This window comes from Cyprinus carpio, chromosome B16, assembly GCF_018340385.1.
Source record: "Cyprinus carpio isolate SPL01 chromosome B16, ASM1834038v1, whole genome shotgun sequence".
Classification (NCBI taxonomy): Eukaryota; Metazoa; Chordata; class Actinopteri; order Cypriniformes; family Cyprinidae; genus Cyprinus; species Cyprinus carpio.
Window position 1 is genome coordinate 25,932,029 of NC_056612.1, and position 27,977 is coordinate 25,960,005.

Here is a 27,977-nt window from a genome sequence, read left to right on the forward strand (position 1 = left end):
TATTTAAATTATTGCATTACTATATATATATATATATATATATATATATACATATTTAGTGTTTTTTTTTTTTTTTTTTTCTGTAGTTAAAACGTATTAATTTGGAGAATTTAAGAACAGAAATGTGAAAGAAACAACATGTTTCTTTTACGGTGCAGAGACAGTGAAAAAGTTTTAGGTGAGATGTTTAGATTAAATCCACCTAAATATTAAATCTGTATTTATTCATAGATTTAAATAAAACTGGCTTTTTAAATACTAGCACCATATAGTATTTTTGTCCATGTAAAAGCACTTTGCAATATGATTTAATAACTTGTATGTAATATGACATGTAATATTGTCATAAATCTTATATAATAATATAAAAAACTGCTGTCTATCAAAGTCTCATGGTTTAACAAATGCTAATATCATCACTACCACAACATTATTTTTATAATAAGCTAAATCTAGTGTAAACAAAAGTAAATGTCTGAGTTTCAAAATTATCAGCTCTATCTCATCAGTCATAACATTTTACAGTTAAAAGTTGCATTAATTTGCAGAATTTGTGGAGGGAAATGGGACTTAATTGTAATGAAAGTAATTAAAAAATATTCTTTCTTTCTGTATTAAAGTTGCACATATTTAAATAAAACTGGCTGGTTGCAGTTCATTAGACACAAAGTCATGCTCTCCACACATGAAAGTGTGTCACATTCTCTAACTTCCAGAGGGTTTTGGTGAAGCGTGGGACGTTTAGTGGGGAAACAAGCACACAAACGACCCTGTTACAGGCCTCCAAGCTCTATGTGATCAACCCTTTTGACAAGGTCAAACCCGCTGGATATCTGCAGTTAGCACTGCCAAGGAACGCGACATGTCATCAAGTGTTTGCCTAATCCACATTTGAATTGCATCATATCAACACACAAACACAACCCCACAAGTCCTGACCTCCGTCTTCACTGGAGCCCATAACTATGGAAATATTCGGATGTGGATTGCATCCCACAAGCTGATTGCCAAAGTTACTGCTCAGATATAAATAGATGTTTTTTTGACTCAAAGGAGCAAATTCTCGAAGCACATCAAGACTGCGTATCTATTTTAGCATTGCTGTTACTTTCTGCTGGATTCCCTCAGTGTATCGTGTGTTAAAACAATGCAGACAGTATTGAACATGGTCTGAAAAAACATTGCTATCAGTGGAACCAATTCATATTTAGTTAATTTCCTGGAAAATGTGTCAACTACAGTACATGTATTAGTGCTATTTTAGTAGCTTTGAAATACTATTTTAGTTTTTATTACTATTTTTAATGAATGTCTTTAAAGGCACTTAAGTAATCCCTTTATTTATTTATTTATTTATAATTTATATTTTGTTATTGTTGTGTAAAATCTTCTATACTTATGTTTAATCATTATGGATTCTTTTACTTATATATTTATTTATTTTTCTTTGACATTTCAGCATTGTGTTGGTATAGGAATTAATAGTAAGAAAAGGAGAAAAAATGAATGCTTTTGGAAGTGCTTTTGTTACTGAACAATTTCATGTTTTGATAAAAATAAATAAATATATTTTTAATGAATTTGTATCTTTTTATTTTTAAAGTTTTAGTAATTTTGTTGTGTTTTTTGGCCATCTTATTAGTTTTTTTGTAAATGTCTACAGTTTTTATTAATTTCTAAGTTTTAGTTGATATTTTAGTATTATAGATATTTAAGTTCTGAGTTGAAACTTCATTTCAACTAAATTAGTTAGTTGTTAATTAAGTAAAATAGTTTTTTTATTTTATTTTAACTATTTATTTTTTTCATTCATTTAAATTTTTTATTTTGAAGTAATGAACATATATTTTTATGGTTTTAGTTTTAGTTGACTGTAATATCCCTGACCATTATACTGCAGTGCATTTGGTCCTCTTTTTCTTTTATTTCAAATCGTTTGCATACAAAAATTATTGTTTTTTTTATTCATTTTTAGAAATTCCTAAAGAAATCTACGGCTTAAGTTCTTTTCCACAATTTGGGACTACAACCTGAACAACTTCTAATTAAAACAATGACACGTTTTTAATGGTCTTACAATACACTTCATTTTCACATTCTTATTTCTTTTTGATATTGGTTTAAAATGTAACTTGCGAGATTAACCCAGAATACTGGCCTTTTAATATTTATTGTACTATGTAAAGAGCTCTGAATTACTGCTGTGCATGAAATGAACTATACAAATAATCTTGTCTCTCCTTTCTGAAGGCAGGTTTCAAGGCTTTCCAGCTGCACGCCGCAATGTGAGAACCCTCTGACAAACCTGGACCTCATCTGCGTTCTGAGCATTTCACACTGCTGACCAGCGCCATTATGTTTTATAGATGTTCACCCGGAGCATTAGAGGGACTTGTGCAGGGAATGACTATATTTAAGTCATAAAGACGCAGCGCTGTGCAAAGGACTCCTGGCAGCTGTCATTTTGTGGCTGAATGAGAAAAATTGGTGTAGCGTGAGGCCACCGGTGGCGACAGTAGCATACTTCCACTGCTGACGAAGTCACTTCCACATCCAGATGGAGAATCCCAGCATGCATCATTCACATGGTACGGCGATCTCCGTGCACAATGCCACAGTTTTTGCATAAAAAAAAAAAGGCTCTCTTGCTAATGTTGGGAATGAGGTTTGCCATCTGGTTACTGGTGGAAAAAGAGGGGTGAACAAAGCCTAATCTAGCACCCGCTGTGTGGGTTTTTGTAAATGCCAAGTCTGCCCAATCCCATACGTCAAAGCATTGCTTAAACTCTGTGACAATGCTTTTCTTCAGACAAGAACGACAAAATCAGGCTAGTGAGATGCTTTCACAGTGTGAGATACCCAGAAGACAAATGAGTTTTGACCTTTTTAACGGTCATCACCACTTTAAGAAAAACTGCTAGCTTTAGGGTCGGGCGATATATTCGCTAAAAAGTTGTGCTGTCAATACTTAAATTAAGTAATATTGTGATTTTAATGTATTTTATTTGATCAATGAAGTGTCTTTAGACCAGTTTAAAAAAATCAAAACATTTATCTGCTCCAAAAAAAAAAAAAAAAATGACAAACTACAAGAACAAATTATGGGATTATGTTAAGTGATGTGGAAATAAAATGTACAATGCGTTGACTTCTAAAGGCAATTTTTATAATGTCTATTAGATTAATTGTCTGCCACAAACTATATGCTAATTTCTTTAAATTATAATCATTTTGGGACAAATATTGATATGCAGTTACTCAAAATAATAATGTGATTCAATTTAATTTAATTTGTAATTGATTGTCTACTCATTTCTCTAAAATGAAAATAATTAAATACTCATTGAGTGTTGAATACGTTTTGATTATTTTAAACTAGAGATTAATCTGTTTTTTTTTTAATTAAATGAAACATTTCAATCACCTTTTAAGCCATTTAGTAAGCAAATTCAATCATAAAGAAAATAGCAATACATACACAACTTTTAAAAATTGTAGGGTCAGTATTTTATATATATATATATATGTATATGTATATATGTGTACGTATGTAAGAATTTTTGTATTTTTATTCAGCAAGGATGCATTAATTTGATTAAAACAAACAGTCAAGATTTTGCAGTGTTCGCAGTTCTTTTGAACTTCTATTCATCGAAGAATCCTGAAAAACTAAATGTATCCGATTCCATAAAAATATGAAGCAGTACAGCTGTTTAAAAATTGATTATAATAAAAAAAAATTCTTGAGCAGCAAATCAGCATATCAGAATGATTTCCTGAAGGATCATGTGACACTGTGACACTAATGGTGCTGAAAATTCAGCTTTGCACCACAAAAATAAATTACATTTTAAAAATATATTATAATAGAAAACAGTTATTTTAACTTGTAATAATATTTCACAATTTAAGTTTAATTTTAATCAAAAATAAACGCAGCCTTGGTGAAATTTTCTTGAATATTATCAAAAATATACTGAAAAATCACCCAGCCCTGGCCAGCATCATATGTTGGAACTAAAAGACTCTTTCATTTTCGTAATGTAGTTATGTGAGATTTCGTTTGATCAAAGGATAAAGACGATCAACCCACCACTCTTAGTCAGGGCCAACCTGCTGGGTTTCTCGGATGTGTCTGCGATTTTGGCCGTGTCGTTGTTGTTGTGTGTCAGTGTATCTCCTTGCTGTGTTTCACCAGATCCTGATTTCTCAACAGAGAGATCATCTCCTCCGTCTCCACCTTCAGAAGCTTTCACGTCTTCTCTCAGAGCCTCACCTCCCCTGTTTTTCCCTTCGTTCTCCGCTCCGGAATCGTCTCCCAGCTCCGTCTCCTCCAGGGGACTGGGACTGGGTGTTAGCCCCGAGCCGTGCAGCGAGCTGGGGCTGGAGTGCAGGGAGAGGGAGGGTTCCTCTGGTTCTCCGTGCCGTAGCACGTGTGGGCGTAGGCCAGCTGGCTCCTGGATGAAGCCCACAAACATGATGCCCTGATCCGCAGCGTCCTGGATCTGCTGAGAAGAGAGATATGAACAGAGTAAGACTATATATTTTGCTTGCCAGTTTAGACAACATGAATTTCCGTGCTGGTCTGGTTTATCCTGCTTAAACAATAAGATTGTTTATTGTAGCCGACAATAAACAACTTGAAATCCTTAAGCCGTCTTACTCGTGTGCTCTGAGAACAAAACAAGCACGTAACCGCAAGTCATTAACATATGAAAAGCCTTCGCACACAAGACAGAATTGCAGCTCTGAATTATCCATGAAAATTTACAAATTATTGTCTATATATGTGGGAAAAGAATTACTGTTCAAAAGTTTGGAACGGTTTGGAACGAAACATTTTTTTGTTTTTAAAACATTTTTTTTTTTTAAATTGAGAAATATTATTCCAACTCAAAATAGCTGTTTTCAATTTATATATAGGTTAAAATGTAATTTATTCCTGTGTTACGAAACTGAATTTTCAGCATCATTACTCCAGTCTTCAGTGTCACATGATCTTCAGAAATCATTCTAATATGCTGATTTGCTGCTCAATTTCTGATTATTATCTTAATCTTATTATTATTTCTTATTATAAATTAGAAATATGTTGAAAACAGTTTAATAATAAACAGGTCTTTCTGTTCATCAAAGAATCCTGAAAAAAATGCATCATGATTTCCAAAAAAAAAAATTAAAAAACAGTTTTGCAACCCTGATAATAATTGGAACCATTATCAATAAGCAATAATAATAATTTAGCCCCAAGATTTCTGAATGATCATGTGACACTGAAGACAGGATTATTTTGTAAATTGTAAAAATATTTAAAAATATTACTGTATTTTCAATCAAATACATGCAGCCTTGGCGAACATCAGAGAATTTTTTTTTTTTTAATTTAAAAAAATATTATTTATTCCAATCCTTGAACGGTAGTGTACATGTTGGTCCAGTTAAGCAGATCTTTTGAAATCTGATGTTACTTTATGTTAACATTCCTTGACGGTTAATGATTCAATTTGGTTTTATTATTATTATGATGTTATTGATGTTGGGCAAAATTTGTCAACTTGGATGAGCAGATAAACCTCTCAGAGCACCGAGGGCTTTGCGTAGCATAGTGTTTGTGTTGTTGAATGAGATAAGATGTTTCATTTCAAAAAAAGTAGTTTCCAGTTTCCTCATTGGCGGAACATTAAAACGATTGATATGCCACATTACCCTAACATAAAAAATGCAGTTCAAAACAATATATTGCAAAAGCGGCTTTCTTTCTTCCACACCATAAGCTATTTGAAATTAGCAAGCGCTGATTACAATGGCAGCGGTCCACCATCGACTGCCCTCTGCATCCTGAATCAGTCGAGCATCTACCACTTTATTGTCAGTTCGCGTTTGGAAGCCAATATTTGAATTCTCATCAAACCAAATTGAATCGTTAACTGTCAAGGAATGCTAATGATGCCATTTTCCATTATGCTGCTTTAATAAAGGCCAGCCTGAGGCCTGCCACCACTATCTTCGCCCACACCAGCCGAATCAGTTTCCGTGAGGTGCGCAGGTTATTTTCTCTAAAATTAAACCGGGAACAGGCCTGTCCTTTCCAGTTGCATTGTTTAATGCATATTGAACGCTGACGCCGGGAGTCCTGTCATTATATTTGCAACAATGATGCAAATGAAATTGCATAGATAAGAAGCCATTTTTTCTCGCCGGGCTCCTCTGTCGGTGAAGGGGCACTGAATAATTTCCGAGTTTGATGTGACGGGGGGAAGGATCATTGTCGTGATGGATCATGGCGATTAATTGCGCCCGGATGTGCACCACAGACACACCTCATCAGGTATGTGATCTCCAAGAAGTATATAGACACTTACAGGGAGAGTTCAGACGAAAGTTTGGGGTCAGTAAGATTTGTAAATGTTTTTAAAAGTCTCTTACGCTTACTAAGGCAGCGTTATTTGATCAAAATACAGTAAACATTGTGAAATATTATTACAATTTAAAATATTTTTTTTTATCTTAATATATTTTAAAATGTAATTTATTTCTGTGATCAAAGCTAAATTTTCAGCCAATTGAAACACCATTTTTTTTTCTATTGTCCAAATACTTATTCCTGTTATAGAACAAAGAACTCCTTACAAATATTACCATCAAAATACCATAGTGACTGTGGTATTTTGCATTATGGACAACTTTAAAGAAAGATCCTGAAAGCATTTTACATGGTTTTAAGGTGTTGCCATATTAATTTATGATTTTGTATTGGTAACAATTGCTCTGTTCCAGAACCTAGTGTGCTTCCTACATAGGCAGCATTTTAAGGCACACAAAGGATGTTCCAAAAGTAGGATTATGCTACCTTTTATAAGGCCTTCTTTTGCAGTATTTTTTTTTTTTTTTTTTTGATAATTATTTTTATTTTCGAGAATGAATGTAATTATTTGTACTGAGATTTTTTTTTTTTTGTTACAGTTTTAATCTCTCTCTAGTCAACCCAGAAAAGACTGCCTTAGAAGAAATTAATTAAACTGTTGCAGTCATTAAAAATAATAATAATAATAAAAAAAACATAAGAAACATTAAAGGTAAAATGACACTGGAGAAGAATATAGTTAATAAATATCACAATCACAAAATCAATATAAGAGTTTATTTAATTAGGCTTGGGCCATATTCTAAAGCTGCACTGCATATATCCTTCATGAAGGAGTCAATCCCATAGTGCATTGCAACAAGCTCAGTGAAAAAAAAATCCATTTAATATCTACCTTACATGCAGTAAACAGCAGGGCAGACAGGTTTCAGGCAGAACTGATAACTTTATTAAGTTTTGGCAGAAATGTTTGGCAACATTTTATTATGTGCGAGCAGATTTGAATATTCATGATACAGTTATGTGCTCCAAAGAAGCTAAACAGTAGGTTCTTACTTTCTTCACGTATCCTTGGATGTGCTCTGTGGTGGGAATCTGGTCTGCAGACATGCATTCCTCCAGTTTGAGATGGTAAGGCTCAAAGTCTGCCGGATTCTTCTCCCAGCTGAAGAGAGAGAGGGGAACACCGGTTTAGTGTCAAACATACCCTTAAACAGGTGCAGAGCAGCGATATATCACCGACAAACTTGAAAAAGTTCATTTTAGCAACCTGATTATACATAACGTTAGTGAGAAGATGGAGAACATCTGTTCACAAGGTTTATTATTGGAAACATTTTGCACAGCGTTGGCAAGAGATGAGCAGTAGAAAGACACATTTGCACTAAATGAGAAGGTGTAATACTTGAGTTCTGCTTTCTGTCTCCGAGGTGATTTCCTTGGGCATTGTTAAAGGTGAAGTGTGTCATTTATTCAATGTTAAAATACTTCCAATCCCAGTTTAATATGCAGAGTCAACTGTAAGTAAAATACTTGTAGGTTTAGTAAAGTCTCCCTGCTCGCTCTTAGAAAAAATGGTACAAAAGCTTTCAATGGGGTATTACCCTTTCAAAAGGTACTAAAGTATATAATTTGGGAACTAATATGCATCTTTATATATAAGAATAGTTTACTTGCTTAACATTTACCCTAAGACCATCCAAGGTGTTAATGAGTTTGCTACTTCATCAGAAACATCATTACATCACTCTCTCGCCAGTGGGTCCTGTGCAGTGAATGGGTGCCGTCAGAATGAGAGTCCAAACAGCTGATAAAAACATCACAATAATCCACACCACTCCAGTCCAGTCCATCAGTTAACATCTTGTGAAGAGAAAAGCTGTGTATTTATAAGAAACACAAATTGATCATTAAGGTATATTCAACTATAAACCGTTGCTTCTATCTAAGTTCAAGTCTTTAATGCATAATTATATGTAAAACAGTCTGAGACAACTCTAAACAATAAATACGCTGGTGGATTTTGAAGTGAGAGTACAATAGGAGATGGACTTTTTCACTGGAGGAAGTGTTATTATGGAGTTTGGCCAGAAGTGGCAGTTTAATGTTAAAACACCTTAATGATGGATTAGTTTCTTACAAACACACATCTTTTCACTTCACAAGATATTAACTGTTGGACTGGAGTGGTCTGGATTACTTGTGATGTTTTTATCCGCTGTTTGGACTCTCATTCTGACGGCACCCATTCACTGCAGAGGATCTATATAGCTGATCATGTGATGTAATGCTAAACTTCTCCAAATGTGTTCTGATGAAAACTCATTTACGTCTTGGATGGCCTGAGGGTAAGTACATTTTCAGCAGATTTTCATTTCTGGGTGTACTATTCCTTTGAGGTACTAACATGCAACCTTTAGGAGTAAAAAAGTATGATGATGCAACATGTTAAAATGCACCACTACAGTGACAGCTTTTGTATCTTTTTTTTTTTTTTTTTTCTGAGAGTGTGGTGTTGGACTCGACCAACGGCATGTGTTGGGGGCATGCTTATCTCTTTATTATTATGAGTGATCCAATCTCAAAAGCTCTTTTTTTCTTCTTTCTCCAGAGGAACCATGCAGAGATCCCAGTGAGGTGCTGATCTCTGAGACACCCATTCCAGCGTCTTCTCTTCCCATCGTCTGTGTGCATGTCACATTTGGGACAGAGATTAAACCCACTAACCCAGAGCTCTATCCAACCACAAAGTCACAGCGCAGCAGGGCCCTGACTCACCTCTGTCACACACACACACACACATGAATTCACACTTCCCGCCAACACACGGCCATCTGCTGCCTGAACACATTCCCCTCATGGTGTTCCTGCAGCACGTACGACTGGATGCTGCAGTCTGGCTTTAACATGAAGATAAACAAATCTGAGCAGCGTATGAGCGGCAGAATGAAAGGCCTGTCTATTTAACAAGTTAATTTAGTGTGATTAACAACAATAAAAAAGGAAAAACATGCTTTTTTTGCAATTAATCATGGCCCCTGACATGTTGGTGAATTTTGTAATATAAATAAGGAGATTGCCTACCATCTGAGCAATTGCGAGTTTGCAGTCCTGTAATCACTTGTGATAACGCAAAAAAGCAAAAAGCTGAAGAAATGTTCAAGATTTTTCAAGCCAGTTTTGCATTATTGCATTAAATGCATTTAATTGATCAAAATTGAAACGGAAGGCATTTATATGCAAAAGATATGTATTTCAAAAAAATGCTTTTTACTTTCTATTAATCAAAGAATTCTATAGAAAATCACATTATCCAAAAAAAAAAAAAAAAAAAGTTTCTTGAGCAGCAACTCAGCATATGAGAATGATTTATGAAGGATCCTGTAACATTGAAGACTGAAGTAATGATGCTGACAATCCAGCTACGCATCACTAGAATAACATTTGACAATATATTAAAATAAAACATGGTTATTTTAAAGTGCAATAACATTTTATATTATAACTTTTTTCACTGTATTTATGATCAAGTATATGGAGTCTTGGTCTTGGTTTCAAAATAAAAATAGAAAATCTGAACAACACTTTTTATAACCCAGTACATGATTGACAGGTTTGTAGGTGGATCTTTTGACAAATTAAAATTTTGGAATGTTTTGGAACCTTTTTTTCTAATCCGTTTTATATTTTGCTGACCACATGTTGCTGATACATCATTGAATTCAGTGATGTCACCATCCAGTTTAGTTCAGTTTAAATAGTATCTGTGCAATATAGTTGACGATATTGCTGGAAATTAAGTGTCCCAAACTAAGCAAGCCAGAGGCGACAGCGGCAAGGAACCAAAACTCCATCGGTGACAGAATAGAGAAAAAACCTTGTGAGAAACCAGGCAGAAAAAAACCAGCAGCTCATGAGAAACCAGGCTCAGTCGGGGGGCCAGTTCTCCTCCAGCCAGACGAAACCAGCAGCTCAATTCCAGGCTCCAGCAAAGTCACATTGTGCAGAGGACTCAACTGGTTCCTGTGGTCTGTTATGAGATAACCTGAGACTACTCATACTTGGATCTCTATTAAAACACGAGGAAGAAAATGTGAGAAGCAGGAGACCTCAGCTTTCTATTTCTCTACTTCTCCATTTGCTCTACATTTGATCTCAAATGATTTATTTTAAGAAATGAACTTTCTGTTTAGTCACCATACGCATCCTGTGGTCACTATGAGCTTTTTCATTCAAAAGAACCATGTACTGATTCTTCTTTTGTGTTCCACTAAAAAATACACCAGCATTTTTCACTTTTGCATGAACTTTTCCTGTAAAGAGATTACATTTGTGATATTTCTTTCCTACAGGCTTAATGCACCTACAGAAGAGCGATCCACAGTACTTGGCAGCGCTGAGGCTGTTTGTGGAAACGCTTTAGCGGGTTAAACAGCAGTAACTTTGACAGAAAAGATCCAGCTGCTTGCTCGCAGGAGTGCCGCTTCTGGGAATAAAAAGCTTTAAGCAACACTGATCTAGACTTCCTTCAGAAACGGTTCGCTCAAAGGTTTCTCTCAGACACGGATCTTAGACATAGCTGGGTTGCACTGTTGGCAAACGCCTGTTTGCCTGCGGATCATCTTAGTTGGTGTGTGTGTGTTTTCACCTCTCTCTATCAATGCCCACAGGAATGCCCATATCACTGGTGCTGTCAGATTCAGTGTTTCCGGGTCTGGAGGCTATATCTAGCTGTGTGTGTGTGCAATTCTCGGTGGCATTGCCATGACAACAACCTTCGATGGGATCCATCAAACCTAGGTATCCCCATCTTTAATCACTGCATTAATAATGGATCACATCTTTCTTGATGTCAGCTTATTTACCGAGCTATGAATAATGTTATTCAAGCATATCGGCCTTAATGGTTTCTGGTCTGTACCGGTACCCCTGCGAGGTGCTCTGCAATTATCAAAAAATGATGCATAAATCACCCACCCTCGTCAGTGAAGTGGAACTGTAACTAAAATTGAACATGGGGGGCTTGACAGTTGACATTTGGAATTATAAACACAGTCAGCTACCGCACACATTCACCGCTAGGTTATAAGTAATGCCCAGCAAATCGCTTTAAAACTGGCCTGCCGATGCTAATCCCGAGATTCTCCTTCTCCAGTTGTGATGTCTGCGTCTACACGGGCCAGAAGTCAGGAGCAGCTCCTGCTTTAGCGGTGTAACGTCTGGTTTGGGTGAGTTTCGGAGGGGGAGCTGTAGCAATGTCACCTATGAGCTCCACACACAGCGGCTAATCCTGATGTGGGAGAGCTGGGCCTGCATCCAGAGACACTGGGTGAATATTAAACACTGGAACATGTGGTTGACTGATGTCTGAACTCCATCCCATCTCCTCTGTAGCTTCTCTACTATACTAGAACAACAACAGGTGTTGAGTCAGCTCCCTGTTTAAATTATTTAGAGGTGGGCGATATGGTCAAAATCTTTACCACAATACAAGTAATTTTTAAACAACATCTTTAGCACAAGAAAAGTTTTTTTTTTTTTTTTAACCAACATCTTTACCCTGATATCTTTAATTTCAAACCAAAATCTTTACCCCGATACAAGTCATTTTTAACCACGTAAAAGAACACCATTACATTATTCTGTCTGAAATTGACGCTACTAACTGAAATTGAGGCAATACCCTGTATTTCTCAACATCAAATGACTGTTTATTAATTACATTTGGGAAATTTTCAGCACACATCAGAATTTTTTACAACCAGCAATATTTCACGCAAGACGACCAAATCGTATTGGTACTTTCTAACAATTTTCTCTTGCTTACAACAAAATCAGCTATTGTCCAAATCCCTTATTTACTTTCAAGTCCCTCCGGCACTGATGTGCTAGACAACATTATAGTTACAATATTTATAGCCCTATAACTGTTCAGTGTTAACACATAGAGGACATAACAGTATGGCTTTCTGTGAAGCTGCTTTGAAACTATGTGTATTGTGAAAAGTGCTTTACAAAGAAATTTGACTTGAAGAGCATTTCAGAAACAACCTCGGCATTGAAGATCTGAACCCCTCTTCATATGCATTTTACATCTCTATATCCTTGTAAAGATGAAGCATCACTGAGATGAAACTATAACATTTACCTCTAGAAGGTCTTCTACCAGTTTTAATTAGCTTGATCAAAATGGACTACCAGCCGATCAACCAAAAAAAACAAACAACCACCACATAACACCAAAAATAACTTTCAACTAAGCTTTCCTTACATAACACATCCTTCTTTCATCTCTGATTTTGTTCTGTTTCCTCCTCCTCGTCCCCTCTTCAGCTCTCTTGTCTTCTCCTCTGGACGTTTTTGGGTCTGTTTGTTTTGGGAGAACGAGGAATGGCTACATGAAGGTTTTCTTTCATCTGCACTTTTCCTCCCTCTCCTCTGTGATTGCTGGGATTGGCAGGGGAGGAGTAGAGCTGTGCCCTGTTTGATATCTCGCCTCTCTCTTGCTTTTTTTCACAGGTTTATCCCTCAGGGCCGCTGCTGATGTGAGCAACTGTCTCCACGGTGACAGACGCCAAAGATAAAGCAAGGCAGCTTTGCCGAAGCCATCAAAGGTTGGCAGCCGCCTCGATACTATGATTCCTCCCAACGCGCACACATGACAGAATCCAAGTCTGATCTTCTTTCTTCTCATTTTGCTCTTGGTTTCTTGAAGTCTTCACTATGAACAACACATGCACATCATCCCAATGTCACGCCTACACTATGGATGAAGCATGACTTCTTAAAGGAAGAGTTTATCTGAAAATTCTGTCATTATTTACTCACTCTCATGTTGTTCTGAACTCATATGACTTTCTTTCTTCCAATGAACCCAAAATGGAATCTTCAGAGGAATATTGCACACTGCCATTTTCCATATGACAAAATTATACAGTTAACAGGAGCTCCCAAATGACAAAAACACCAAAAAATAACCATAAAAGTAGTCTATACAACTACAAATCATCCGATAGCTTTGTGTGAGGAACAGACGCTATATACTGTAAGTCACTACTCAATAATAATAAAAAAAATCCCCGCCCCTCATTTAGATCCAGGTTTGGCATCATTGATTTTTCACATTTTTTTATAGAATTTAAATATTGTAAAAACATTGACAATAAACAATAAACATACATTTATATAGATATATTTATAATAAAATATTTAAATATATACTATCATTCAAACGTTTGGGGTCAGAATGTTTTTTAAGGAAATTAATACTTTTATTCAGCAAAAACATATGAAAATCATAAAAAAAAACAGTAAAGACATTCATAATGTAACAAAAGCTGTTCTTCTGAATGTTCTGTTCTAGAATCTTAAAGGTGTATCACAGTTTCCACAAAAATCTGAAGCAGCACAACTGTTTTCAACATAGATAATAAACAGAAATCAGCATATTAGAATGATTTCTGAAGGATCATGTGACACTAAAGACTGGAGTAATGAAGCTGAAATTCAGCTTTGCATCACATAAATAAATTACATTTTAAAATAAATTCAAATTGAAAACAGTTGTTTTAAATTGTAATGATATTTCACAATATTACAATTTGTACTGTATTTTTGATCAAATAAATCCAACCTGCATTAGCTGAAATTTTTGTTAATTTTTTTAATGTTAATGTTTTTCAGTATTTCAGTTTTTATTGTATTTAACTTATTTCTAAAAAATATATATATTTTTTATATAAATATATATGTGAAAATATATAGGAATACTGTGATAATTCTTTAGCTAAACCATCCAGCTGTTTTTGACAGTCACTGTAAGTTGTTGTTGTTGTATAGAAACAAGGAGTGTCTAGCTTTCTTAAAATGTCTCCTTTTGTGTTCCACTTAAATAAACTGGCAGCATACACTATGGGTTTGAAACTAAATTGTCATTTCTGGGTCAACTGTTCCTTTAAGATGAGTGATGGAGTGTGTATATGCCTTTAATAATGAGTTTTTGCATGAGGATTCTTGCTTTTCAGTGCATGACACATTAACGTGAGGGGAGGTCTGCCAAGAGTTCATCCTGACATCCATTGAACTGTGTAATGTTACAGTACAGTTTACAGCTCAAGCTCATACCGGCCCTCACAAAGTGCTGTTTCAAGTGAAAAATGACACTCATGTGTAGAAGAAGAGTAGCCAGAAAATCAACAGTAATACAGAGAGGAATTTTTCCTTCTTAATGATTTGTATTAAACCTTCATTTGCCAGGAATGTGTTTCAGGATTCCTGGGGCGTCCATGAAAACAGAATAATTCCAGGGCTTTTGAGTTTGCAGTCACTGTCCGGCCCCGGAGCTGCAGCCGTTCCGAGACTCAGAGATTCCAAGTTCAGACGGCACAGAATCCACACTGCATCTCAGAAGCCACTTTTTCTTGCACAAGATGCCGGTACCCAATCGGAAACTAAAGGTTTATTTATGTGCAAAAATGGGCTCTGCATTGGCCCCTGCAACCTGCTGGTCTTAACCCTAACATTTCACTAACACAAGAGGTCAGGGGTTGGGATAATTTCCACAAAACATAAAGTCATTAAAGGTAAATTAAATTGCTTTGTTTTTCTCAGTATTTTATATGTTATACTTGTTAAATATCTTTTCGATTTACTTAGACACTGAATCTAACTGTTTTGAATGTTAAAGGTGATGTGTATAATTGTTTTCCATCTTATAGTCATAAAAAAAAAAAAAAAAAAAAAAAAACAAAAAAATCATTTAAGGAAGTAACTCCCTCCCACCCAAAAAAGCATCAATTATATCAAAAAAAAATAAAAAAAAAACACAACCAACAAACAAAAATAATGACAATATAAAATTAACATATTCTATTTGAATATATTTTAAAGTGTAATTTATTCCTGTGATGCAAAGCTGAATTTTCAGCATCATTACTCCAGTCTTCATGATCCTTCAGAAATCATTCTAATACGCTGATTTGCTGCTCCAGAAACATTTCTTATTGTTAACAACAGTTGTGCTGCTTAATTCCTTTTCTTTCTTTTTTTTTTTTTTTTTTTTGTTTGAAACTGTGAAACATTTTTTCAGGATTCTTTGATGAATAGAATGTTCATAAAACAGCATTCTTTTTCAGTTTTATAACATTTTGAATGAATCAGTTTAATGCATCCTTGCTGCATAAAAGTATTCTTTTTTTTTTTAAAATGCCCACATCTCCAATCAGCAACCAGTAGATAAAATCATTTTTCAATAATCTATATTCTTATTCAATGTGTTAGAACAAATCACTACTTGTGTTTCATTGAAATGCCAGCTTATACTGCCACAAATAAACAGGTTCTTCTCAAACCTGAAAACAGTCATCATGACACTAATAACTCTATTCAACTCTAAATATCATTAGACTTAACAAAGTTAACAAAGACTGTGATGGCGTATGTTTGTTTGTTGGCAGGTTATGCAGTAACACATTCCGTTACATCATCGTTCCTCTCTCAAATCAGCAGAAATCCGAGGCTGAATCTCAGCACTGAGGTAAGAGGGGCCTTCACATGGGCCACGGCCACATCATCACCTCACTTCCTTCCTCCAGGGAATCTCCTCTAAGAGGTCAGCGGGGTCAGACCCATGCCTGCAGATGGAGATGTGACTGGGGTGTGTGTGGGTGGACGTCAGCTCAGTGTCTCCCGCTTAGTGCCCTTTACGCCGGTCTGGACGCTGTATGACGGCCATCCAGCAGCGCTGCAGGCAGGAAGTGGATGTGACTTTGAGTTCCTGCCACTGTTTTGCCAGAGGATTATCGAACCGCTCTTCAACCTTCACCAGCTCTGTGTGACAGACTGTAAAGTGTTGGCCTCATGCAGACAGACTTTGGACTAACAGCATGAAGGCTTACGCTGTCCACTGCTTGACTGACATTTTTGCAGTTGTATGTATCGTTTAGCGGTGGTATTTCAAAGACTGTTGTGAAAAAATGACATTTAAATGATAGCACGTCTGCTGGCAGCTGTACTAAAAAACATCAAATTAAGTCACTTAAGCTCAACAAGGCTGCATTTATTTGATCAAAAAATACAGTAAAAGCAGTAATATTGTGAAATATTATTACAATTTAGAACTGTTTTCTATTTGAGGATATTTTAAAATGTAATTTATTCCTTTGATTCAAAGCTGAAATTTCTGATAACATTTTTTGTCAAAGCCATTATAAGATTTTTGATGACTAAAAGGCAGTGTTATTTTGTATTTTTGATCATATTATAGTTTAATATTTAAAATTACATCTTAATTACATTTTTATATTTTCTGTTTTTATTTTGTTTTCTGTTGTCACTTTTAGTTAAAGTTTTAGTAATTTTGTTTCTATTTAATTTTTAAAATATGCCTACATACGTTTTAAAATCATTTTAATTATTTGTTTAACTTTTAATAACTTTTAATTTTTTTACTTCATTTTTAAATTACATTTTAAATTAAAGTTGTATTAGTACTTCGACTTAAACTAAAAGAAAATGAGAAATGTTGCCTAGATTCAATGTTTATTTCAAGTATTTTTAGTTAAGGATGATAAAAAAAACAGCATTTAAATTTTTAAAAAATTTAAACACTTGACACTTTTATTCAGTTTAATGCATCCCTTCCAAAAAACAAAACAAAAACAAATACGCAATTGTTCATGCAGTTTATTTGCTACTGCACTTCAAACTCTTATTTCAATGTTACTAACCTTGTAAATTTAGGCAAATCTGGTTATTAAATCTTCCTCTTACTTATTTACACATCTTCCTGGAGAAACTGATGAAAGATAGCGGTGTAGGGGGAGTGGGACTGATTATTCTTGTACAGTATATAACACAGACCATATTGTAGTCCAGTAATAATGCAATCAGGATTTACAGTACAAAGAGGATGTGGCAGCACCAAATACAGTATATCAAACCCAATAGCAACACATGGAGTCTTAAAGGTACAGTAGCACCACAGCCAGTTAAAGGATCAGATGGAGGACGGAAAATGCTCATAAACACTAAATTATGGTGTTTTGTGGTGCAATAAAGTAACATTATAGAGGACTATAAAAACATCATAAAGGATTTGAGGCATAAAGTGAAGATATTACCCCTGTAATAAATGTCAAAGCAGCTGTCATGTTTCCATTAGGCGTGTTGTGACCCCACCTGTCTGAGACTTTGATGAGCACTGCCCGGAAGAGCTGGCGCTGGACGCTGGCGGGATCGGGGCCGCACGGGTGGACGAAGGGGTGCACAGTTGCTAGAATGAAGCCCTGCTGGTACAGATCCTGCAGCTGAGACGGCAGCTCCCTCACCGAGGACAGGCACAGCGTGGACGTCCCATCTGCCAGAGGACACAGAGGGGTGAGAACAGCAGTCACTGGACCGCACACGCTTCCCTTCAGGTCTGCACACCAGCAAATATCTCCATATTTTTCAGCTTTTTGATGACATATACAGTATGATTTATTTATTTATGATTGTTCACATTTTTTATTTTATATATATATATATATATATATATATATCTATATATATATAATCTATATATATAATTTTTACAATTTTAGCCAAACAGTTGTTGCCAAGTAAAGGAAGAAAGAATATTTATAGAGAAAAATTATTTAAGAAAGGAGGAATATTTATTCACAGTTATATCATAGTATATATATATATATATATTTATATATATATATATATATATATATATATATATATATATATATATATATATATATATATATATATATATATATTTATATGCTGTCAAATGATTAATCGCGATTAATCACATCCAAAGTATATTTATTATGCATATATAAATACACACACATGCATGTATATATTTAAGAAAAATATGTTACGTTTATATATAATATAATTTATATCAATATAAATATATACATGTAAAAGTAAACAAAAACTTTTATTTTGGATGCGATTAATCATTTGACAGCACTAATATACAGTAAAATGAAATATTTAATTTTTTTCAAAAATACCAACCAGAGACTTCTATGATTATTTTTTAAATGATTATTTTTAATATATTATATTTTAGATTATTTTTAAGAATATTTGCCTGACTGACAGAATAGCTCATGGAGCCTGAAAAGAAACAGAAAAAATAAATACTGCTGGCAAAAATAATTTAATATAAGAACATTTTAATATATGCAAAATATAATTATTATTAAAAAAACCCCACATTATCTATGATTTTTTAAATTTCATATATAATGTTAAATTATTATATTTATTCTTTTTGAAATATAAAAATTTTTGTTTTAATATATTTACATTGTTTTTTATTATATTTTTATTGGTAGCCTATAACCCGAGTCCCCATGAGCCAACAGCTCTCATATGTGCTAAAGATGTGCATTATATAAATCAACAGCCAAATCATTGCAACTATATCATGAATCTTTAATATAACACCCAGTCTTTTGAGCCATACAGACAGTAGACGGTCAAGCACAGTTTGTTGTTTTTCCATTTCTCGGATTCGGTTCTCCAGGAGGATTTGCTAGTTTGTTTGCGACGAAAGCCAGAAAGACTCAAGGGTTGCTTTAGCAACTGGTGCCTCACTAACCTCGTCTATGATTTAATGGGCCTGGTGAAAAATCCAATTAAATGTGATTGTTTAGCTGGTGGTGAGATGAGAGTGTTTTACACAAGAGCTTTGATATCTTTCTGACAGCCCAGTCACACCCAGCTCTGGCTGTAATGAGATACACTTGTGGAGTGACCAGACATTTGGAAGTGGGAGGAACACCTTCCTCGTTTTAATCTAAAGTCTTGCCTGGGCATAATCGAGAGAGCGAGAGAGAGAAGACATGCTACATAACAGGCAGAAAGTGTCAGAATCGCCCAGCTGTGCAACAACACAGCAGATCTGTCTCACAACGCAACCAAGTCGGCAGTATGTTAATGAGAGGACATCGACCACAAACGCATTCTATGCACACTAATGGAGACGTGAACGATTGGCTCATGCATTGTTAGTGTGAGGTCCAGTTGTACACACTTAGTTATTGCCCACTATAGTGCACATTTTGAACAGAACAGTAATTCTGTAATGGCCCTTATTTACATGTTTGAATGACATTGACTGTGTTTGGAATAGCATGCTAGCACACTAAACTCACTATTTCTGCAGTATGTATATGTGAAATTTATATATGCACGCAATACCCAGATTATATAACGTTTGGCAAAATGCAATATGCAACTGAGCAGAATACTGTGTCCCACAATGCAATACTCTTGACTTGACATCCTATTTCAAGTGTGGCGAATGATTTCACTTCAAAAATTTATTTTCTGACTATTTTTTGTCTTTCTGTTTTTAATTCCTGTACAAATATCTAAACAATCATAAATTAAGAAATATTTGCTTGAGATGCAAAAAGACTTAAAATATGAAGTCTTGTTTTCTATTGGTTTATATTTAAATCATGAAAAATATAAGCAAAACAAGCTTATTTTTTGTTTGTTTTTTAAGCATTTAGTCACTCATTTAGTATTTATTTTTCTTTTACAGCCTTCTTACTTACTAAGAAAATAATTTTTTTCTTTCTTATTCCTTTTTGATATTAGTTGCAGGATTATTATTTTAAACTAAAACTAAGCATGAAGTCGCTTAGTATTTTTTGTTTTGTTTTGTTTGGTTTGTTTTTTTCTTTTTAGAAATTTGTTTTATTTGTACAAAAGGTGCAAATTTTTTTCTTTTTCTTTCTTTTTTGATATTAGTTGCAGGATTATTATTTTTAACTAAAACTAAAAATTTCTAAATGTAAAACCTTTTAAAAACTTTTTTTGTTACTTTAAATAAGATAAACATTAACTGAAATAAAATAAAACATTTAAAAACAATTAATTTTTTTTTTTAACTCCTTACTTGATTACACTGCCAAATCTTAAGACATTTTTTACAATAAATTGATTTAAAAATCCAAAATACCCTTTTTATATTCAATATGATAACTGGATGCCACATATACAGTATGCATTGTGATAAAGTGACCTTAATGTTGCATGCTATTGTTTATCATTACAAAATACACTTGAAGATAGTGAGTGGTAAGTTTGTTTTCAAACATAGCCAATGTCTCAACTTAAATAATCAGCAGTGAAGACTGGACCTGGTTAAGTTGGTTTGTGGATGGTTTGTGAATGAGACACATGGCTTTGTACAACTATTTGTGAATCGTCCCAGAGAGAGAAACAGTCAGAGTTTGTCTGTCTGCTCACAGGCGGCTCTGTGCCCAAAACACCGTCATATAAACCAACCCAAACAGCTGCCGGAGTGAGTTTTTCCAAAATAAGCACAGTCCAACAGTCAGCTGTGCCTCCCACGTACTGTATGTCACATGTGCACAATGTGGTGGAAGAGGTCGACTTGAATACTGAACTCAACATTAAGATGAACAGGAAGTCATTCGAGGTCACGCCGTCGAGCTCTAGACCCTTCTTCTGCTTTTTAATCTTAGAACAACTCTAAATTTACACCGAGACAAAGACGGATGTGTGTGTGACTCGACAACAGTTTTGGAAAGCAGCACCGTGGTGTTACACAGCTAAAAATGTCTTCCTGTGAATACCAAACAAACAATAAAACCCTCATATTTCCAGATAACAATTTCAGATCCAGTTACACTTGCAGATTTATCATGGTCTCTTGCAAATTGTGCAATATTTATGTTCTTTTTGCTGTAAATATGGCAAGGGGAGGAAATGGAGGAAATTTACCTGCCATTTTGCAAATATTTTTTATTGAAAAAAAAAGAAATGGTAATAATCTTAGAAGCATCTGTTTATCATTTTTCATATATTGAAATGTTTTAAAAATAATTTTAAAATAATATAAAAATATCTAAAAAATATAATTCATAAAAACATAATAACATTTTTTTTTTTTTATTAAAAAAAAAAACAAAATAATAGAAGCCATAATCAAAGATGCTACTTTGCTAGCAGTTAGTTAGTCTTGATGAACTTTTAGATATTTTAGTATTTGTAACTTCATTTTAGGAATACTCTATAAATCACAGTCATACTTACATTTCAAAAACACTGCAGACAATTGTGTTGTATGTATTCACAAATGGTGCTTAAAACAAGTTTAACCTCCTTGTTTTGCGCTCGGCGAGTGTTCATTTTGCACCATGGCTTTTGGTAAAAAGGACAAATGGAAGATAAATCATAAGATGGAGCTGACATAAAGGGCTGATTGTGGCTGGATGTATGTTCTTCTTTTCTCAGGCGTAATTCCAAAGCTCCATTGTAAAATAGCACACACAAAAAAGCAAAGGGCGCTTGAGGCAAATCATTGGCCAGCTAAAAATAACCCTGGATTGCTCAATCATTTTCTTCACAAGCCGTGAGATAAAACGAATGATGAGAAAATAGTCCACAGATACAAAAGCCCTCTAAACCGTACGTGCGCGGTTGGATCTGTTTAAGTATAATTAATCCTGGTATGTTTGATTTGATTTTTTGCTTTGTGTGTGTAAATAGAGATTCTCCCCAGAGGCAGATGCATGCTGGGTTTGCCCTCTCACAGTCAATGCTATTAGCTCTCTCCGGTATGTGCACTTTCTGTGTCTTGTAGACAAAAATAAGCAAGAAATTTTATCACATGCCACTGGGAAAACACATATTGGGATGTTGCTTAAGTTGGCCTTAATCACCATAAGAACTCCCAAAACGCCAAATTCTGTGGCAGCCAATATAGAAGAGTCTTTTTCAGGCCCATGAACCGGAGCAGATCAGCCTTTGATAACATATGAGATAGCTCATCCCATAGGAAAGACGAATCACAAAGGAGCGCTCTATAATATCTCAACTGTTTCTCCCAGACAGTAATGAGAAGAAATGAGAGCAAATACACAAGCCTTTCAGATTTCATTTTCTGGAGAAAAAGACCCCAGTAACCTCATATACTGTATTTTTAAAATAAAAATTTGCAATCAAAGATGCCCAAACCAGGGTCTGTGGGCCAAATTTATGCCATGTCACAAGAATATGCCATTGAAGCATATATATATTTAGTTGTAAAAATTCTTAAAAATATATTTATTTATCTATTGCATTAAAATGCAAAAAAAGTAAGTGAATTTGTTTAAAAAGTATTTATAAATGTTTTTTTTTTTTTTTTTTTTTTTTTTTTTACATTTTTTATGAACATTTAATTTATTTTAAATGTATAATGCAACATTCATAATGCATTGTTTTATTTTTACAATGAAATGTTACAAAAATTATATGTGAATTTGATTAAAAATGAATGACATTTGTAAATGTCAGAACATTTAATTTATTTTAAATGTCATATATTTTAATATAATATAGTTAGATATAATACAACATTCAACATTCTTTGAAATGTAAAAAGCAATATCTGAATTGGATTAAAATTGTTATATATATATATATATATATATATATATATATATATTCATATAATATATATATATATATATATTACATTTAAAAAAAATATACATTATATAACGAAATAACGCAACATTAATTTTGCCCCATGCACCTCAAAAAAAAGTTCATTTTTGGCCCTCTGTCTTAGAAAGTTAGTGCATCTCTGATTTAAACTTATTTTATACTTGGTTGGTTAAAACATCTGAGGACTGCATTATTTCTCACAGCTGAGCAATAAAGCTGTCTGGTTAGTGCATATTTCTGTCTGAGCTTTAGGTAATATTCATTAATGTCAAGACATTTTTAGCTGGAAGAATTATTATATCAATTATTTGCAAATAACAAAGCGTTGAGGGGGAAATGTGACATTTACAGGTTTAATAATATTATTTTGCCTGCAAAACTCACATCTGTAGTCATATGCCATGGTAAAAGTTTATTTCCTGTGATTAATAATGGTAAGAGTAATAATGGTAACCCTTGCCCAAAGACATTAGACACAAAAACTCAATTACAGCAGCAGACTGTGGCCAATGCCGCAGAGACTATTAATAAGAAATGTAATTATTTTTACATTAACTCTAACACGCGACCCATCCGAGAGTGAATGATCACTCAAGAACACATACAAGCTTGTGTTTGCCAGCAGTATTAAAATAATAAAAAAATTGCTCTTTTCTGTTTCTTTCCAGACCACTATCATCCATGCAAGAAACCAAATAATCGTCTAAACATCAGACAGCCGTGTCTTTCCACTCACCGATGTTCGGTTTTGCGAAGTGATCGAGTCCCCATGCCCTTTGACCCGGTTCTGGCGTTACAGAACATTCATGAGCCAGTGCATTTAAAAAGAAATGAGTATGAAATGAATTAACCCAGAGATATGGCTCGGGTAGTGGAGAGAATGCGGTGTTCTGCCGCTGGGGAACACGGTTCAATCCGATTTGCATGAACTTTGAGACAGGGTTAGAATAAAAGATCTGTGGGAAGGAACTGCTTATGTTTTACAGCACATTAGGCGGCTCTGCGCCAATTTATCTCATGACTATTAACGACATGCATGTGTTGAAGCGTGTTAATAACGCATCGGGAAAGTTTCGCACTAGATCTGGTGAACTTGCTATGATCAACATCACATGCAATGTTTAAAATAAAGCTTCTAAAAGCAGGTTTTCACAGGGATGCAACAGAAGAACCATACCTGGAACCTTTCAGTGAACAGTTCTTAAAGGGTTCATATGATGTTGCTAAAAAGAACATTATTTTGTGTATTTGGTGTAATGAAATGTGTTTATGTGGTTTAAGTTTTAAAAAAAAACATTATTTTCCACATACTGTACATTATTGTTTCTCCTCTATGCCCTGCCTTTCTGAAACAGTCAATTTTTACAAAGCTCATCGTTCTGAGCGAGGTCTGCTCTGATTGGCCAGCTATACAGTGCATTGTGATTGGCCGAATACCTCAAGCTTGTGACGGAAATGTTACACCCCTTACCATACTGTGATGCCTTGTGTCCCGGAGCGCAGAGACAAAACCATTAAAACCCATTATAAATGAGGCATTTGTTGCATCCAGTGGGGACATAATTACAGATTATAATGACAATACTAGCAGTTCTCAATTCCAGTCCTCATGCCCCCCAGCTCTGCATATTTTGCATGTCTCTCTTAGTTAACACACCTGATTCAGATAATCAGCTTGTTAGAAGTGAGCTCCGTGCATGAACTGTGTTCCCATTGACATGGGCCCTACACAGTGTTCATTGCTCCCTACTCCCTGAGCAGGGGAAATCTGTTGAAGTTTGCTTAACTTCTGAACATTCATTCATGGATTTGCATTGTGCAACGTCTTCACACACGGACAAGTGTGACATCATATACCTCTGTAAATAAATACAATTTAAATTCAAGTCTCGCACACTTCAGTGCACTTTGAATGGAACATATACATTCACTTTGCAGGGTCCTTACGTTCAAATAGAACAAACGTCTGAAGCAATAAGAGAAACATACAAAATGTGCAGAGCAGGGGGCGCAAGGACTGGAACTGAGAAGCGCTGACTTATACTGTCTTTTTACGCATTGCATTGCATCGTGCCGCATAAACATAAAACTATGTCTGCATTTGTGATCGGAGAAACGACAAACAACTAGCTCTACGCTACACTGCTCAAAACTTCTAGCACAACTTCTAGTTGTGTCCTCTTTTGGAAGGCCAAACAAAGTAGATTCGCTTTCACAAGGAAACACACAGTGACTCCACAACATAGCGGCGGCGGCAACAGTGACAAACAATGAGCCTTCTTTCTTTGCGTGAACATTTGGGTGGTGTTATGCAAATCTTCCCACATAGTGGCGTAGACATGTGGGGGCGTGTTAGAACGAGCTGTTTTAGGGGGCGTGGTTGACTCTTAACTTCAATAAAGAATATCTCTGTGAATTTGAGACTTTAGTCTTTGCAACTTCACAGATCTTCTTTACGCACCAAGAGCTTGTAACACTCCAAAGAGAAAGGAAAAGTTGAAATCGCATCATATGACTCCTTTAAAAGAAACATAATTTTCTTAGTTTAAAGAAAATTATTATAATCTAAAGAACCTTTTTCTTCACTAAAAGAATACTATCATAATACCAACAACACCAAAAAAACACCACGACCAACCAATTTTAACAATCAATTTTAATTAAATAATATAATAATTACAACAATATTATAATAATATTTTTAACTAAAAAAAAAAAAATAATCTGTAACTATTTTTTTAAAAGTATATGGTACATAGCCATCAAATATTGTTAAACATTGCCTTCAAATATTAAATTATGCAAACATTGCATTAAAAAGATACATTTTAAAGTTAGTAATGAGCACATCATAGATACAGATTTATTTTCACATAAAAAAAAAAACATTTTCATTGTTATGGTTATCACCATGTCAATCATTGTAATTTCATTTTAAGTCCTGCATTTTAATACAGTTGTCAATCTGAAACTTTGCAGCCTGAAATATAAAACTTTTATTTAAATTATGATTGGGTTATATACAGAATCTAAACAAAGAGCACTCCTTTAGAAATGAATCGATAACTTCATTTATTATATTTATTACCAATGAAGCTATCGGTTCACCCGCAGCGCAAGATCACTGAGTGAAAACTACCGTTATAATTTTTTTTTAAAAATCTCAGTATTGCGTAATAAATCTCTTATTTACATTGTGATTTAGAAGCCTCTGATTGGCCGTTTTTAAAATGTAAGTATCGAATTGCTACCAAAATGCCAACAACACTATTTTCCAATATAAAGATCCTTTTTGGATGTTAAAGGTTCTTCATGGAACCGTTGATGCCAATAAAGAACCTTTCTTTTTATGAGGTGAGGCGTCTGTGAAATATGTTTGTCTGTGTGCCTAATGAAAGAGAATTATTTGCAGTGTCGTGTGTGGAAGTGTTTCTTCAGGCTAGGCTCCGTGGAAGACTGCTTTATGTCATTAGTAGTCATTGCTCACAGTCGGCGCATGAGCCCCAGGGCACAGCGGCACGCGTTAATTACTTCACTAATGACCCTTTGTGAGAGAATCAAGCTGCGGCTGTGGAGCGGTTCCCAAATCTCTCTCCTCCCCTCATTCTGCCTCTCCCATCATCCGCTCCCCATCACTCCTCTCATATCTACTACCTCTCCATTGACCAGCTTCTTTCCCTCAATGGTTTTTAAACATGTTTGTGATGTGCAATTGCTGTTGCACACCTCTCTTAACAATATAAAAACATCAAAAAAAAAAAAAAAAATGGAACAAAAAATAAAAAACAAAACATTAAATATTAAATTTTGAAGTAAAAAGACTAAAATATAAGTGTAACAATAGCCAACAATACACTGTATGGGTTAAAATAATAGATTTTTCTTTTATGCCAAAAATCATTAGGATATTAAGTAAAGATCATGATCCATGAATATATTTTGTAAATTTCCTACCATAAATATACAGTAGAAAAACGTAACTTTTGTTTAGTAACATGCATTGCTAAGAACTTGTATAAGAACTTATATACTCAATATTTGGATTTTTTTGCACCCTCAGATTCCAGATTTTCAAATAGTTGTAAATATTGTCCTATCATAACAAACCATACGTCAATGGACCGTTTATTCATTCAGCTTTCAGATGATGTATAAATCTTATGACTGGTTTTGTGCTCCATGGTCACATATTGTAAAACATACCGCAGTTTTCTTTATTTTATTTGTAATTCATCAAAAAATCATTTTTACAGTGCATGAAAGATGGCTGATTACCAGGGCTGGATGTGCCAGCTGAGCGACTGCCATTGAGAAGAATGGGAATGCTGACAGATAGCTTTCTCCAGATATATTAGTCATAAATAGTTAAATGCAGAAATGTGACAACTGTGTTCAGTCCAGGTTGTCACAGGGAACACTGCCATTTTGTCCATTCATTTATCTGTTTTTCAATTTCATTTATCCATTTTTTTCCCCATTTCAATTTAAGTTTTTATAGTTTTATGTGCTTGTATTATTTTTTATATTTCTATTTCTGTTTCAATTTTAATACTGCAACTTATTTTTTCACTAAGTTGCAATGTACCACTTCTAGATGCACTTATTTTAGTTTAATTTCAATTACAGAAAAACTGTATTAGTCCTTTTTCGCAGTGTGTGATGATGTATTTCATATATATATATATATATATTTTTTTTATATATATATATATATATATTTAACAAATATAATTTATTATATTTCTTTAAAGTTTTTCATCTAATATCTATATTTTATTTTATTTCAACTTCATTTCAATTACTGTTTTTTTTTTTTTTTTTGGTTAACAATAACATTGTTTAATAGATTTGTTAATATGTTTTTATTTCAGTTACTAACAATGATTATTAATAGTTTAAGTTGTAGTTAATATTAACTGCTATCCAGAAGCGTTCCGGCTCAGGTCACAGTGATGGCCGTGCAGTATTCACATGGATGCTCTTTTCTAGCTCTTAGACAGACTAATCTTCTAGAGACTGTTAGTTCTAAAGTACTAAGACACAAACAAGAGGTGGCAGCTACAGCTCCCTAGAGACATAATCATTTGTCTAAGGCCAGATTGAGTGTTAATGCCTTGTTTAACCACATACACATCTT

The 27,977-nt window shown here is 34.5% G+C and overlaps 1 protein-coding gene and 1 long non-coding RNA gene across 6 annotated transcripts in view; one reads left to right on the forward strand and one right to left on the reverse strand.

The window, feature by feature from the left end:
- LOC122140045 overlaps positions 1-2,818 on the forward strand; it is a 3,736-nt gene extending 918 nt beyond the window's left edge. For 2 of the 3 annotated variants that reach the window (XR_006156768.1, XR_006156769.1), the window contains exon 3: positions 717-1,580. This is a non-coding gene — a long non-coding RNA (uncharacterized LOC122140045). Of the gene's footprint in view, positions 1-716; positions 1,581-2,250 lie in introns of those variants that run through there. The other variant, XR_006156770.1, reaches the window with a different exon arrangement.
- LOC109068518 (raftlin-like) overlaps positions 1-27,977 on the reverse strand; it is an 86,940-nt gene that overhangs the window by 32,472 nt on the left and 26,491 nt on the right. The window contains exons 3-5 of one of the 3 annotated variants that reach the window (XM_042741728.1): positions 17,543-17,720; positions 7,421-7,529; positions 4,094-4,505 (exon numbers count right to left, since the gene is read on the reverse strand). In XM_042741728.1, the coding sequence (XP_042597662.1) occupies positions 4,094-4,505; positions 7,421-7,529; positions 17,543-17,720 (699 nt within the window). Of the gene's footprint in view, positions 1-4,093; positions 4,509-7,420; positions 7,530-17,542; positions 17,721-27,977 lie in introns of all 3 variants that reach the window. The other 2 variants (XM_042741729.1, XM_042741727.1) reach the window with 2 other exon arrangements.